The sequence below is a fragment of the Paramisgurnus dabryanus genome, chromosome 23 (assembly GCF_030506205.2).
Source record: "Paramisgurnus dabryanus chromosome 23, PD_genome_1.1, whole genome shotgun sequence".
NCBI lineage: Eukaryota > Metazoa > Chordata > Actinopteri > Cypriniformes > Cobitidae > Paramisgurnus > Paramisgurnus dabryanus.
The window spans coordinates 22,628,714-22,642,292 of NC_133359.1; the positions used below are offsets into that span (position 1 = coordinate 22,628,714).

The 13,579-nt window shown below is 35.6% G+C and overlaps 1 protein-coding gene across 1 annotated transcript; it reads right to left on the minus strand.

Moving 5' to 3' along the window:
- Positions 1-1,203: 1,203 nt before the first annotated feature.
- Positions 1,204-7,987, minus strand: LOC135781109 (N-acetylneuraminate-9-phosphate synthase-like). Its single transcript, XM_065291408.2, has 6 exons — positions 7,684-7,987; positions 5,099-5,314; positions 4,858-4,957; positions 2,146-2,300; positions 1,761-2,027; positions 1,204-1,634 (listed from the first exon to the last, which is right to left on the minus strand). Exons 1-6 carry the CDS (start codon positions 7,813-7,815, stop codon positions 1,449-1,451), a joined length of 1,056 nt encoding a protein of 351 aa, XP_065147480.1. The 5' UTR covers positions 7,816-7,987; the 3' UTR covers positions 1,204-1,448.
- Between the last annotated feature and the right edge of the window lie 5,592 nt (positions 7,988-13,579).

Below are 13,579 nucleotides of genomic sequence, written 5' to 3' on the forward strand. Positions count from 1 at the left end.
CATATTTGGAGAGTACAACATAATTCATATTAGTAGCTGATGTACGATAGTGCAGACTGAATCACTCATTTATTTTTCTTCATTCTGAAATCATTTATTTATTACTTTGTTTGTATGGTCCACTGCACATTGACACATCCTTTGTATTAACTGCCTATAAAAATAAAATGTTCTAAGTGTAATTTCATATTTTGTCCTCCTAGTGATATCAGAAACATTATTAAATGACCAACAGAGGACCATGTGGGAACATTCTATTAATGTTCAAAATGTCCTCTTTGTAATATTGCCATGTGACCACAGAATAACCAATATGGGACGTCCCCCTAAAGTCATATCAGGAACGTTTTTATCTTACCAAAATAGTACCATGTGGGAATGTTCTGTTAATGTTCCAAATGTCCTTTCTGTAACGTTCTTATTTGACCACAGCATAACCAATATGGAACGTCCCGCTACAGTCATATCAGGAACGTTATGATATGACCAAATTAATACCATGTGGGAATGTTCTGTTAATGTTCCAAATGTCCTTTCTAAAACGTTCTTATGTGACCACAGCATAACCAATATGGAACGTCCCGCTACAGTCATATCAGGAACGTTATGATATGACCAAAGTAATACCATGTGGGAATGTTCTGTTAATGTTCCAAATGTCCTTTCTGAAACATTCTTATGTGACCACAGCATAACCAATATGGAACGTCCCGCTACAGTCATATCAGGAACGTTATGATATGACCAAAATAGTACCATGTGGGAATGTTCTGTTAATGTTCCAAATGTCCTCTCTGTAACGTTCTTATGTAACCACAGGATAACCAATAAGGAACGTCTTCCTACAGTCATATCAGGAACGTTGTTATCTGACCAAAATAGTACCATATGGAAATGTTCTGTTAATGTCTCAGGCGTCCCCCTAAAGTCACATGAGGAACCTTGAACTGCAAGACTTTTATAACCAACAAAGGACGTTTTAGGAATGTACCTAATGTTCTCTAAAGGTTCAGGTCTTTTCACCCCCTTTAGAGAACTTTTAGGGAACGTTGCGAAAGGTCACGAGAACGTCACCTTCTACGTGGGATTTCACAATTTTTTTCTAGATTTAAAATAAATATTTTGTGTCCCCAGCAGCTATGTGTGAACTGTCTGAGGGCATTTCTATTTAGATTTTTGAAGAAATAAAATACATAAAAAAAAATATAAGAAGTTTTTAATGCAGTTTTAAAGTTTTGAAGTGAATAATACATTTAACTTCACACATTGTCAGGGCAGTGACTGGGTTTCTGAAGCATTCTATTCCTGCATAGCAAATGATATATATGTATTAAAGTCATTAAGATAATTAGAATTCTGCTTTCATTAAAACACACAGATTAAGATTCATTCATGACTATAAAGATCTTTTCAATAACAATAAACAATGTCTAAATAAAGAATCATTATTATTCTATCATATCATCAGTTATGGTGTCATCTTCTCCCACGTCCACAGTGATCTTCTTGCCCACCAGTTTGAAGATGTTCTCGGGTGCCATACCGTGTGGTTCAGCCACTTTTACTGTCAACATGTCGAGAGTTAATGTCACACCCTTCCGCAGTGGCATCCGGGCGACCACTGACTTACCCAACTGTACAAAAACAAATCAGATATTATTTATATTTAATGACTTAATTTTCAAAACAGACGCATTGAGGATCACCATAAACATTCATGTCTTTATGAAAAATCCTTCATGATGAATTTAGTATCTGACCTTGCTATGGCAGGATGATTCACAGGACAGCATCTGTTTGATTGGTGAACCCATGGCCGTCTCAACAGTCCTGATGGCTTTCACCAGTTCTGCAAGCTCAGCTGGCTCCAATGAAGCCGAATGGTCGCTGCCTTTCCAGGTCTTGTCCAGGGTCACATGACGCTCCAACACCTTTGCTCCCAGTGCCACGGCAGCCACAGACACATGAATGCCCGTCTCATGTCCAGAGTAGCCTATGGGAATGTCTGGAAACTCCTTCTGAAACTCCTAGATTTAAAAAAGCCAAGTTTCGCCATATTTTTAAAGATCCTAAACTATTTATTCACAAACTGAGAAACTACAGCACACATTTATTGAAATAAAGCTGGAGAGGGGCGGAGCTTACAGAGATCAGACTGAGATTGATGTGCTCTGTCGGCAGTGGATAAGCGCTGGTGCACTGCAGAAAGGTGAAATTAGGATTGTGCTTCTTCACTGTTTGGTAAACACAGCGCATGGTGTCCATAGACTGCATACCACTGGAGATCACCATGGGACGACCTGAAAAAATACACAAGTATCAAAACATTTAGAGAGACAAAAGCAGCTTCCAGAAGACAATAAGGTAAATATTTTACTTATGAAGGCTGAGGTTATGCAAGCTGATTCTGTTATGGCTCCCATATGGCAAAAAAGTTTTTTGAATTTGAAAGTATATTTTGTTTTAACCTTCATATAGGGGTGGGAAATAAATCGCCTGCGATTCTCATGCGTATCTCATCAATAAAGCTGGTTTCATGATTAGTAGTAAATCGCCATCACCTGCTTTCAGATGGAGCAACATTTACTACACAAAGCCGTATTTCACCGAGAAGCTAGGCAAAATTTTATTCATAATCGTGGACAAATTGCCTCCAGTAATGTATGTGATTTTGCCGTGCTTCTCTGTGAAATACCGCTCTGTGTAGTAAATGCCTTTAATTTTTTTTAAAAATAACACAAAGAATGGCCTTCTCAGCTACCGTAGTTGCAACTCTGGCGTAATAGAGTAGGGTGTTCAACGCAACGTTTTGTCGGGGCTGAACGCAGCCCAGGTGATGGTGATTTACTAATAATCATTAATCAACTGGCTTTAATGATGAGATACACATGAGAATCGCAGGCGATTTATCGACCACCCCTACCTTTATATATTAATATATTAACATATTTTTAAAAAAATTAATTCAAGGGCAAGCAATTACAACCCATATGGCAAGAAAAATGGCTAACAAAATATATTTTAATTATATGCTAAATACAAGTTAATTTATAAAGTATATTAAAAATATATTTTTTAACATTTTCAAACTAGGTTTGTAGCTGTCATGGGCTTGCCAGAGCTTTTGTAATAGACTCAGGTCTGAGTGTATCTGGCAAGATCATGACAGTACTATGTTCTGTGTGGGAGCATGTGGAGGCATATAGTTGTGTGGCTTCCACATGTTCCCAGTGTTTTGTGGCTGTCATGGTCTTGCCTGACCTTGGTTATGATCCAGGTTGGATGTTAGAGGGCAAGATCATGGCAGCATTGTGTTTACGTGGGAACACGTGTGTTTCACATCATGTCTGTTTGACACGTGTTCCCAGTGTCTTGTCACTTTTACCCTACTCCCTTATGTACTCGTGTCTTACGTAATTAATTATGTTCACCTGTTCCCCATTGATGTGCTGTCTATATAATGCCCTCGTGTTCTCTGTGTGTTGTGCGTGCGTTGTTGTATGTCAGAGTTTCATGTCCTTCGTGTGCTCTAATTACAAGTTCCAGTTTGTTCCAGTGTTTAGTTTATGTTCTGTTTTACCCCCTCGTGGGTATTTATGTTCTGTTCAAATAAAATCATAGTTTATTTTTGTAGTTTGGGTCTGCGTTAGGGTTCTTCTTTGTTTTCCACTTCCCGGTATTTAACCGGTCGTGACAGTAGCATAAACAAAATACAAAATTGTTTCTTCCAATCGGACAAATACATTTTAATCAGGGGTCTCCAACCTTTTTGTGAGCAAGGGCTATAGCACAATGGATAAAAAAATCCGGAGGGCTACTTTTTTAAATAAAGTCCACCTAAACTTTTCTGTTTTACATGTTCATTGCATTTTATTTTACTTGTTGATATGTTTTATAAAAATATTACCATACATAAAAGAAGTTAATTTAAATAACTTGGGTTATAATAATAATAATATGTAAAAGTAACAATGTAATAAATAAATATTGCGGGCACCACGTTGGAGAAGACCACTGTTTTAAATGCTTTACAAATGTAAAAAATAAATATTTTTGTAAACATATTCCAAAATATATTTTAGCAAATGTCTTTTTTTGCTATTTTTTTAATATATTTAATAAATATATATATATTTTGCAGTATGGCCTTCACTGCCTGAGGCAAGAAAATTTACAAGTTCAGATGTGAGTTTTACCTTTCTTTGCCGTTTTCTCCAGGTACTGTAGGTTGTTTGTGTCAGCTGAGGCCACTTTAAAAAACGGCACATTTATCTCATGAAGAAACTCTACAGCCACCTGATAAAAGGAGGGAATATTTAACCAATATATAAAGTATAATAAAGCGCTTCTGAAAAGATGCCTTGTGAACATAAACAGCTTTTTTGAATATATATAGCTTTTTCTTTACTCAACAAACAGTACACATATAAAAGCTAATGTTTATTTATTTAAGGATCAGAGAAGAGTTTAGTCTTTAGCATTTGTGGAGTCATAGCCAAAATTGTCACTTCATCTAAATATTGTCCAGATAACAGAAAAACATGAGCACACATGATTACAATAAAATATGTGGGATGGTTTCCCGGACAGGGCTGATCCTATTCCCAGAATAAAATGCATATTTGAGCTGCCTTAATTTAAAAACACCTTGCATTGACATAATCAGTGCTGTTGTTTTGTCTCAAGATGCACACATGTAAAAACCACTTAAATGTTGTAATTTAATTCCAAAATATATTTTAGCAAATGTCTTTTTTTGCTATTTTTTTAATATATTTAATAAATATATATATATTTTGCAGTATGGCCTCCACTGCCTGAGGCAAGAAAATTTACAAGTTCAGATGTGAGTTTTACCTTTCTTTGCCGTTTTCTCCAGGTACTGTAGGTTGTTTGTGTCAGCTGAGGCCACTTTAAAAAACGGCACATTTATCTCATGAAGAAACTCTACAGCCACCTGATAAAAGGAGGGACAATAAATGTACTAAATTATATATAAATCACATGATATGTTCATGTGCACATTTAATTATATTTAATAAAATAGATGGTCATTTGGCAATAACCTGAAACGTGTTATCTGTGTTATAATGTTTACCTCATCCATTCCTGATGCTGTAAAGAAAATACCAATGTCATTTGCATACTGCTGTAGTTCCCTGTACTGCTGGTGACTGAACTCTAGGTGTTGCTTGTGAGCTCCATAGGTTGGACCCCAGGCGTGAGGAGACGTATAAGGGCGCTCCAGAGCATGTTTGGTGAATCTGTGCTCGATCTCGCTCTTCTGAAACTTTGCACAGTCGGCTCCACAATCCTGAACAACAGAAAAGAAGAAACAAACTAAAGAAAAAGTAGTAGAAAGTATGAACTAAACTTAATCTGGGAAAGGAACTTTGGGCTTACAGGAGACACCATTGTTCATGATTTGTGGATAAAAAATTGAAGACTGGATTTTGCTGTACCTGTATAAGAAGGTGAGCAGACACTCGTGTCTATTATATCAGGCATATGCATTCATTGATTGATATATTAATTTAAAACTGTTATAGGGTCATTTATAGGAATAATAGGAATAAATGTCCCCTGTAGAATGATGACAATAGAATATATATGGGGTATATAATATATGAATAGTGTATAATGACACATCACCTCCGACTCTTCTAACTGATCGTAAATTGGCGACAATCTTAACAAATTGAAACTTTAAAAAATCCATCAGAGAAATTTGAGATCTGATTACAGTTGACGGTACCCATTAAATTCCATCATATTATTTATTCCTACTATGGAAGTCAATGATCACTATCTGCTGTGTGTTTATCATCATTTCCCCAAATATCATGTGTGTTCATCAGAAAGAAATCACATATGTCAATGTATGTGTGCGCGCGCGTGTGTGCGTGTACCTGGTAATTATCATGTTGTGGGGACCCCACAAAGATAGGAATACGATTATTTTTGTGACCTTGTGGGGGACATTTTATGGGCCCCATGAGGAAACAAGCTTATAAATAAAAAAGGATGATGTTTCTTGAAAATGTGAAGTATCAGAAAATTTTCTGTGATGGTTGGGGTTAGGGATTGGGGTAGGTAAGGGGAATAGAATATACAGTTTGTATGGTATAAAATGCATTCCGTCTATGGAATGTCCCCACAAAACATGGAAACCAGAATGTGTGTGTGCGTACGTGTGTGTGCGTGTGTGTGTGTGTGCGTGCGTGCGTGCGTGCGTGCGTGCGCGCGCGTGTGTGTGTGTGTGTGTGTGTGTGTGTGTGTGTGTGTGTGTGTGTGTGTGTGTGACTGTGTGTGTGACTACATTTGACTTTCATCTATTGTGATCTAATGTTTTAGTAGAATACATTTTACCATAACTTAATGATTACAATCCCATAATAACTAAAATCCATAGCTAAAGTTCAAATGTTTTAATATAATAATGTTCAACATATGGGTTTAAGAAACATAAATACACATGTATTGTCTTGCTGACAGAATACATTGTAATGCAATTTTGTTTTAAAATAAAATAATTCAATCATTTTCATTTCAATTGATTTTTCTGGCCCATTTGAGCTGATAATTATGTAGTTGTCTTCTTGGCGGACTTTTGACAAAATAACTGCTTGTTTAAAACCTAGAAAATGCACTTTAAATTTGCCCCTTTTGTTGAGCATTTTCTATAAAACAACAAACCCAAACTATACTAAAAATTATCTTTCACTTTTGCCAATTTTACTTAATTCTTTCATGTTTTGTTAACTTAAATAAAAACTATTTTACAATGTAAACTTAATTTAATCTAGTTCATTCAAAAATGTCTTGTCAGCTTTATATAAAACTTATTTGTTCAGCCAACATAAACTGTTGCATAAAAGTAACAGATTAATAAAACATTACAGGCTTGCATCTCATTGGCTGAGGATTTTGCAGTGTATTATGGGTAATTGTTGTTCTGGCACCCTCTTGCAGAAGTGTAAGAATTGCGTTGAACCAGTTGACATAATATTTTTAATTAAGCCCAACACTTTATTATTTTTTTGAGTGTAAAATGACTGCAGCTCTTAAAGCATATGGTATATATTTATAATTATGGTTTGTTTGAAACTAGATACATATTGTTTTCCCTATATTTTGTTGTTTTGGATTAAAATGTGGGATGTATTTTGAAGAGTGGACCCTTACGTTGCAATGTATGCATGGTGTTTCTTGGATATATCCAAAATGATCAGAACCATAAGAGATGAAATGTAAGTACTGACATTTATTTTAACATGTGGTCTTTCAGCGTTTCATTTAACCCTTTCCCCTCAGTGTATTGATTGCATAAAACAAGCTAAGAACATAAAAAAAGAAACACATAGACACACCCCTAGGGGCCGTCCACGGGTTATTACATTATATAAGATTGATACAGGACCCCTGATATAACAACTCTATTATTAAGAATTTATTTCAGTAGTTTAGGTATTTAAGGTCAGTTAAATTTACACCAAAGTTTGCAAAAATGAAAACACTTAACACCAGTGATACACCACTACTACAAACCTTCTGTCTGGTTTTGCATAAAAACGCCGTTTGACACCACGCCATACAAGTTGGTTATTGTTGCTCTTGGTGAGCGTTTATTACAAAAAATCCTACATTTACATGATCAGACTCACTGGTCAAACGATACTTTACCTTAGCCATTTTGATCATTCTTCTGGCAATCTCAATGTCTCCTTGATGGTTCTGTCCGATCTCAGCGATAATAAAACAGGGATTGGAGCCCCCAATTTTTCTTCCAGGACAAAGTTCAAACTCAGATGACATTTTGTAGATAAAAGATTGCAGGTGCGGACAGTAAGCAGACAATACAGCAAAGGGGCCAAATAAAGGGAAGTGTGATCATTTAAAAGATGCAGGGTGCTCCACCCCCTTCTCCATTATTTCACAAATATCGTTTCAGTTTACAGCCTTGACCGACAGTACATAAATAAAAGAAAAGTGTGCAGCATGTTCCCAATCATTTATTTTCACATTTCTGATTGAGACAAACTTTGTTACGACACATAAAATCTGAAATGAGCCATTAAGCATAGAAAGAATTAAATAGCATTAAAATAAATACTGTATAGCTCTGCAGTTTGGAGCCAAAAAGATTGTGGGGTAAAGATAAGCAGTAAAATAAATGTAACTAATTAAACTAATAAATTAATAATTACTAGGTTATATCTTGTTTTGCCGAAATCCACGTATCACTATAATTTGTATTTTTTTTTTTTTTTTCATTAGAAGGCCTCACCCTTGACATCTGCCTGTTGGCTTTTCAAATATTTAACCAATATATAAAGTATAATAAAGCGCTTCTGAAAAGATGCCTTGTGAACATAAACAGCTTTTTTGAATATATATAGCTTTTTCTTTACTCAACAAACAGTACACATATAAAAGCTAATGTTTATTTATTTAAGGATCAGAGAAGAGTTTAGTCTTTAGCATTTGTGGAGTCATAGCCAAAATTGTCACTTCATCTAAATATTGTCCAGATAACAGAAAAACATGAGCACACATGATTACAATAAAATATGTGGGATGGTTTCCCGGACAGGGCTGATCCTATTCCCAGAATAAAATGCATATTTGAGCTGCCTTAATTTAAAAACACCTTGCATTGACATAATCAGTGCTGTTGTTTTGTCTCAAGATGCACACATGTAAAAACCACTTAAATGTTGTAATTTAACTCGAGGCCTAGTCCTGGATTAATCTAAACCCTGTCCAGGAAACTGCGGTATTTTTTTAGAAAATATTTTTCTTATGACATAATAAATTACGGTATAATAAAGCATGTTTTCCTTTTATTTTTATCCATGCCATAAAATGTTAAACTGATGGTTTCTTATAAGATTCTGATAAGATTACTGGAATTGGATGTCAAATTACATCTCTCAATGATACAGTACTGTTGTTCCTTTTGATTTCTCACATAAACCGACATGGTTTACCCCTTTTTTCCCATAATATTGATCTATTATGAATGTAAAGTGGTGTTGTTCCAGCCTGTTTTAAACCCGCAGTCATCCAGCCACTTCTCAAAAATTCTGGATTAAATATTTCTTATATTAAAAGTTTTCATCAAATCTTTAAGCTAACTTTTGTATTAAAGATAATGAAGAAGAGTGTTTGTTGAACAAACAAAATCTTGGATAAATTTCAGTCAGGGTTTCAAAGATAAAAAAATCATGTTTGTCCTTGGAATGGTTTTCTTTTTTACAATTATAATTTGTATGCTGATGATAATTCCATGTATCATTTAAACTTGGGGATAATGTTTGGGTGAGAATAAGTGTTGGTTGGCTAACAACTTTCACCAACTGATTGAGGATAAGACCTGTGAAGGATGACAAAGACAGCTAGAGGTTTCTTTCAAAACCTTACATTTTATTGGCAGCTGAAACCAACATTTAGATGTTATATATCAAAGTGGAAGTATATTTTGTCTTTTGAGGATAGGGAGCCAGTTGTACATACCATGGCATCATCTAAGTTGGATTACTTTAATGCACTGTATTTTGGGTGTAAGTCAAACCATTTTCTCTCTCTCGCCAACATTTCTGATTTAATTTGTTTACATCATTTTAACAGATCCCTGCGGTTAAATGATCAGTTAAACCCTATGATTCATCAATCTTGTTTAAAATGTAAAAGTGATTGAGCCTTTTTGGTTGCAGCCCCTAGGCTTTCGAATGATCTCCCTTTGTCTGTTAAGTTAGTGTCTTTAAAAGTTTGCCAAAGACTCACCTGTTTCTTTGGCATTTGAGGATGTTTTATAAATTGATTTTGTATGTGTCTGTTGTTGTTTGCTATGTTTAAATTTGTTTTTAACTTATTTTACATTAGCTCTATTCTATTTTTATGTACAGTACTTTGGTTCCACTTTTTTGTGTTGAAACTGCTTTATAAATAAAGTTAAATTGAGATGAGTTAATGCATTATGCAATTGACATATTTTCTTAATAATGTTCCACTTACACAGTCATACACAGGATACACCTAGCAGTAAAATATATGGTCAGGTCAGCTTTACTTAGGCTGTGCAAATTTAAATAACAAGGAGGAAAGTAATCAAACACTATAAAACCTTTGCTTTCGTTATGCAGCTGTTTGCCAGAAACTTACTTTAGATTTAAATCTGTTATTTACTGGCAACAGTTTGTTCAAAGTTAATAAATATTAAACATTAACAAGTCTTTATCTTTACAGACTTGTAATTGTTTAATGTTCATTTATCTTTGAAAAATGGTTGCCAATAAATAACGTAAATTTAAATTAACAGGAAGTTAACTTACTGGCAAACAGCTCCCACACTCCCACTCCCACTTAACCCAGGGCTGGGTAACTATAGGACAGAACACATTTCTGGGTTAAAATGACGGGTGTGGGAGCTGTTTGCCATTAACTTCCTGTTATTATTCTTTTTATGATGCGGATATTTCTAAGGTTGATTAATTTAATATACTGTTGAATAGTTTAATCTACATCAACGTGTCATATTTTCTAAAAGAAATTAATATTTTTCTGATTCCATATTTATTTTAATAAGCAGAAACGTTTCCCCTGTGTCCTGCTGACAGGCGCGGTGGGCACGTGCAGCAGGTGACGCCAATTATGGGTTGTCCGAAGGTTAGACCGTCTCATTTCAGTTCTCTTCGCGAACTTCTGAGGCTGCCATCTTGAAGGACCAAGTGCTCACCTTTAAGGTCCCATGCTTATACAGTAAGGTCGCAGCCCTTAAATTGGGACACAGCTATGGATTTTACTGACAAGTTTCCTGTCTCTTTACTTCTGGGGTTCAAGCAGCATGGGAGACTGATAGAAACTTTTTTGTTGCTTTTACTAGAATAATTTTTTACACTGCATGCGTGTGCGGTGCTATCGGACCTGATTGCGACCACTTTAGTCAATGCTTATACAGCCGCAGACTTTCCAGATTCGGCTCTATAAACGCGTCTATATTTGATGCGCACCGCGTCCAAATCGCAGTTCAAACACAAAATTAAAGTAAAAATGAACATGCTGCATACATCACCCGGAAACAGACATATTATTTTACCCGCAGCTTTTTCCTGTGTGGATGTGCTGGTCGCCCTTGAAAATTCTAGATTATATCAGGACTGCCTTTGCATAGGGCCTGAGATCTTGTGCAACGCCCCTGCGCGGCATTGGTCAAAAATAAAAAATAACAGTCTAATTTTGAAATGCATTGTTGTAACGCCGTTACTAAGACTGTAACGAGTACAATATTACCAACATTTTATTAGTAATGCGTTATATTACTGCGTTACAGCAAAACTAATATATTACTGTAATATATTATACTTTGTAATGCGTTACTCCCAACCAGTGTTGGGCAAGTTACTTCCAAAGTGTAATACATTATATATTACAAATTACTGTCATTTGAAAGTAATTAGTAACATTACAATATTACTGACTCTGAACTGTAATGAGTTACACTACTTTTGCGTTACTTTTGAGTTACTTTCATCAAAATAACAGAAGTATGACTAGGCATTATAAAATGTTAAAATGTAGTTTATTGCTGCTTATAAATCTAGAAGTTATGTGTTGGCCCTCGAGCTTTGAATAGGCACAGTGAAGACTTATGGCAAAAAACAGTAACAATGACTGTCAGAGTCATAAACATGGACAAATGATCTGGTAAAAGTCTGGTAAATGATGGTACACATACCAAACACAATAAAGCTAGAGCCCACTATAATGCAACCTATAGACTAATAACATGGCGAGACACGCAACCTCTTTTCATTTCTATTCTTTAATTCACTTTTAATTCAGATTCACAGCACAAACCTGGCATGCACTGGGTTGACACAACTTATCAAAAAGTGCTATTGGAGGATCAGGCCTCAAGGAATACAGCTCATTTCAGTACAATATAAGGATTACATGTAGGTTAACATATAATTGCTTAATAAAACACAGACAAACAGAGGAACACTGCTTTTTGCCAAACAATGAATATAGTAGGTATGATGACAAAATTTTCAAAAACCCCAAAACTCTAAATTTATCACATGACTAGACAGAGCAGACATTCCCATTTGCAAAGAAACAAGGATTGTAAAAATCTATTGAGTATTGAGAAAGTTATGATATTTTTAATATTAGAAATCAGGGGAAAAAGTTATATATGGATGTCTATGGAATGTGTGTGACCGAAATGCTGCTTATTCACAAGTTTTTGCTTGTAACTTTCTCATTTTATCAGATATTTGCATGGAATTTTAACAGAAGGTAGAATTTTGTTAGTACTTTCAAAATAAATTATAAACATTTACTGTTTTAGTTCGAATGGGCATCAAACTTTAGTTGGAATGTGCATCGGACCCATGGTTTTTAGAACGATACCTGCAGTGGACGTTCTGATAGAACGTTCACTGTAGTCTATTAATAGATACGCGACTACGAAATTTCCGCGGTTTATTTAAATACCTTCTCCACCATAGACTCAGAGTAAAATGTTTCAGGACCAAGATAAAAGATATTTATTTGGGTCCATCTACCTTTCATTAGAGACCAGAGCTTAGTGGAAGCACACCGCCCGGTTGAAACTGACACAAATGTTTAAACAGTTGCTGTGAATTAAAAACACCTCCGAGTTGAAAGTTAAAAATATCAAACGCTTCCGGTGGTCGGACTTGACCTATTAATTGTCGTATTTAGTAAAAACATACTACAACCTTGGGGCGAGAAGTGGATATTGCATGACACACATTTAAAAGTACTGCGTGGGCTGAAACAGAAATTCGACCCAGAAATTCGACGCGCGTGCCCGCGATGTCAGCATTGCTAAATATAGGCTCCCATACAAAGGCTGGTAAAAACTTTAACCAGTGATGTTTAAATGTACTATTTAAATAACCATGTTTAAGTCTACATTAATGTTATGTTGTAGTTTAGGTTGCTGTTTGTAATAAAAAACTGTAGATAGCATAGGAATAGCCTAGCAATCTATTATGTATATGGACTGTAACCATAGCAACGTTAGCTTACCTTGTCATTGCTGGTGTGGTGAAATGGATTTTACTGGCAAGATTTCTAAAAGTCTCTTTACTTCTGAGGTTCAAGCAGCACAGGAGACCGATAGAAACTTTCAGTTGCTTTTACTTAGTGCTCTCATTCGCAGAATTTTGCGTATGCGGCGCTACCGGACCTGATTGCGACCACTTTAGTCAATGCTTATACAACCGCGGACTTCCCAGATTCGGCTCTTTAAGAAACGCGTCAAATACAAAATTAAAGTAAGAATGAACATGCTGCATACAGCACCTGGAAACAGACATACGCTGCTCCCAAACCGCCTACTTCCATACTATATAGTAGGCAAAGAGTACGAGAAGTAGTGCTTTTCGCCTACTATATAGTATGGAAGTATGCTGTTTGGGACGCAGACATTACTATTTTACCCGCAGCTTTTTCCTGTGTGGATGCTGGTCGCGCGCATTGGTCAAAAAAAAAAAAAAAAAAATAACACGTCTATTTTTGAAATGCATTGTTGTAACGCGCTCGT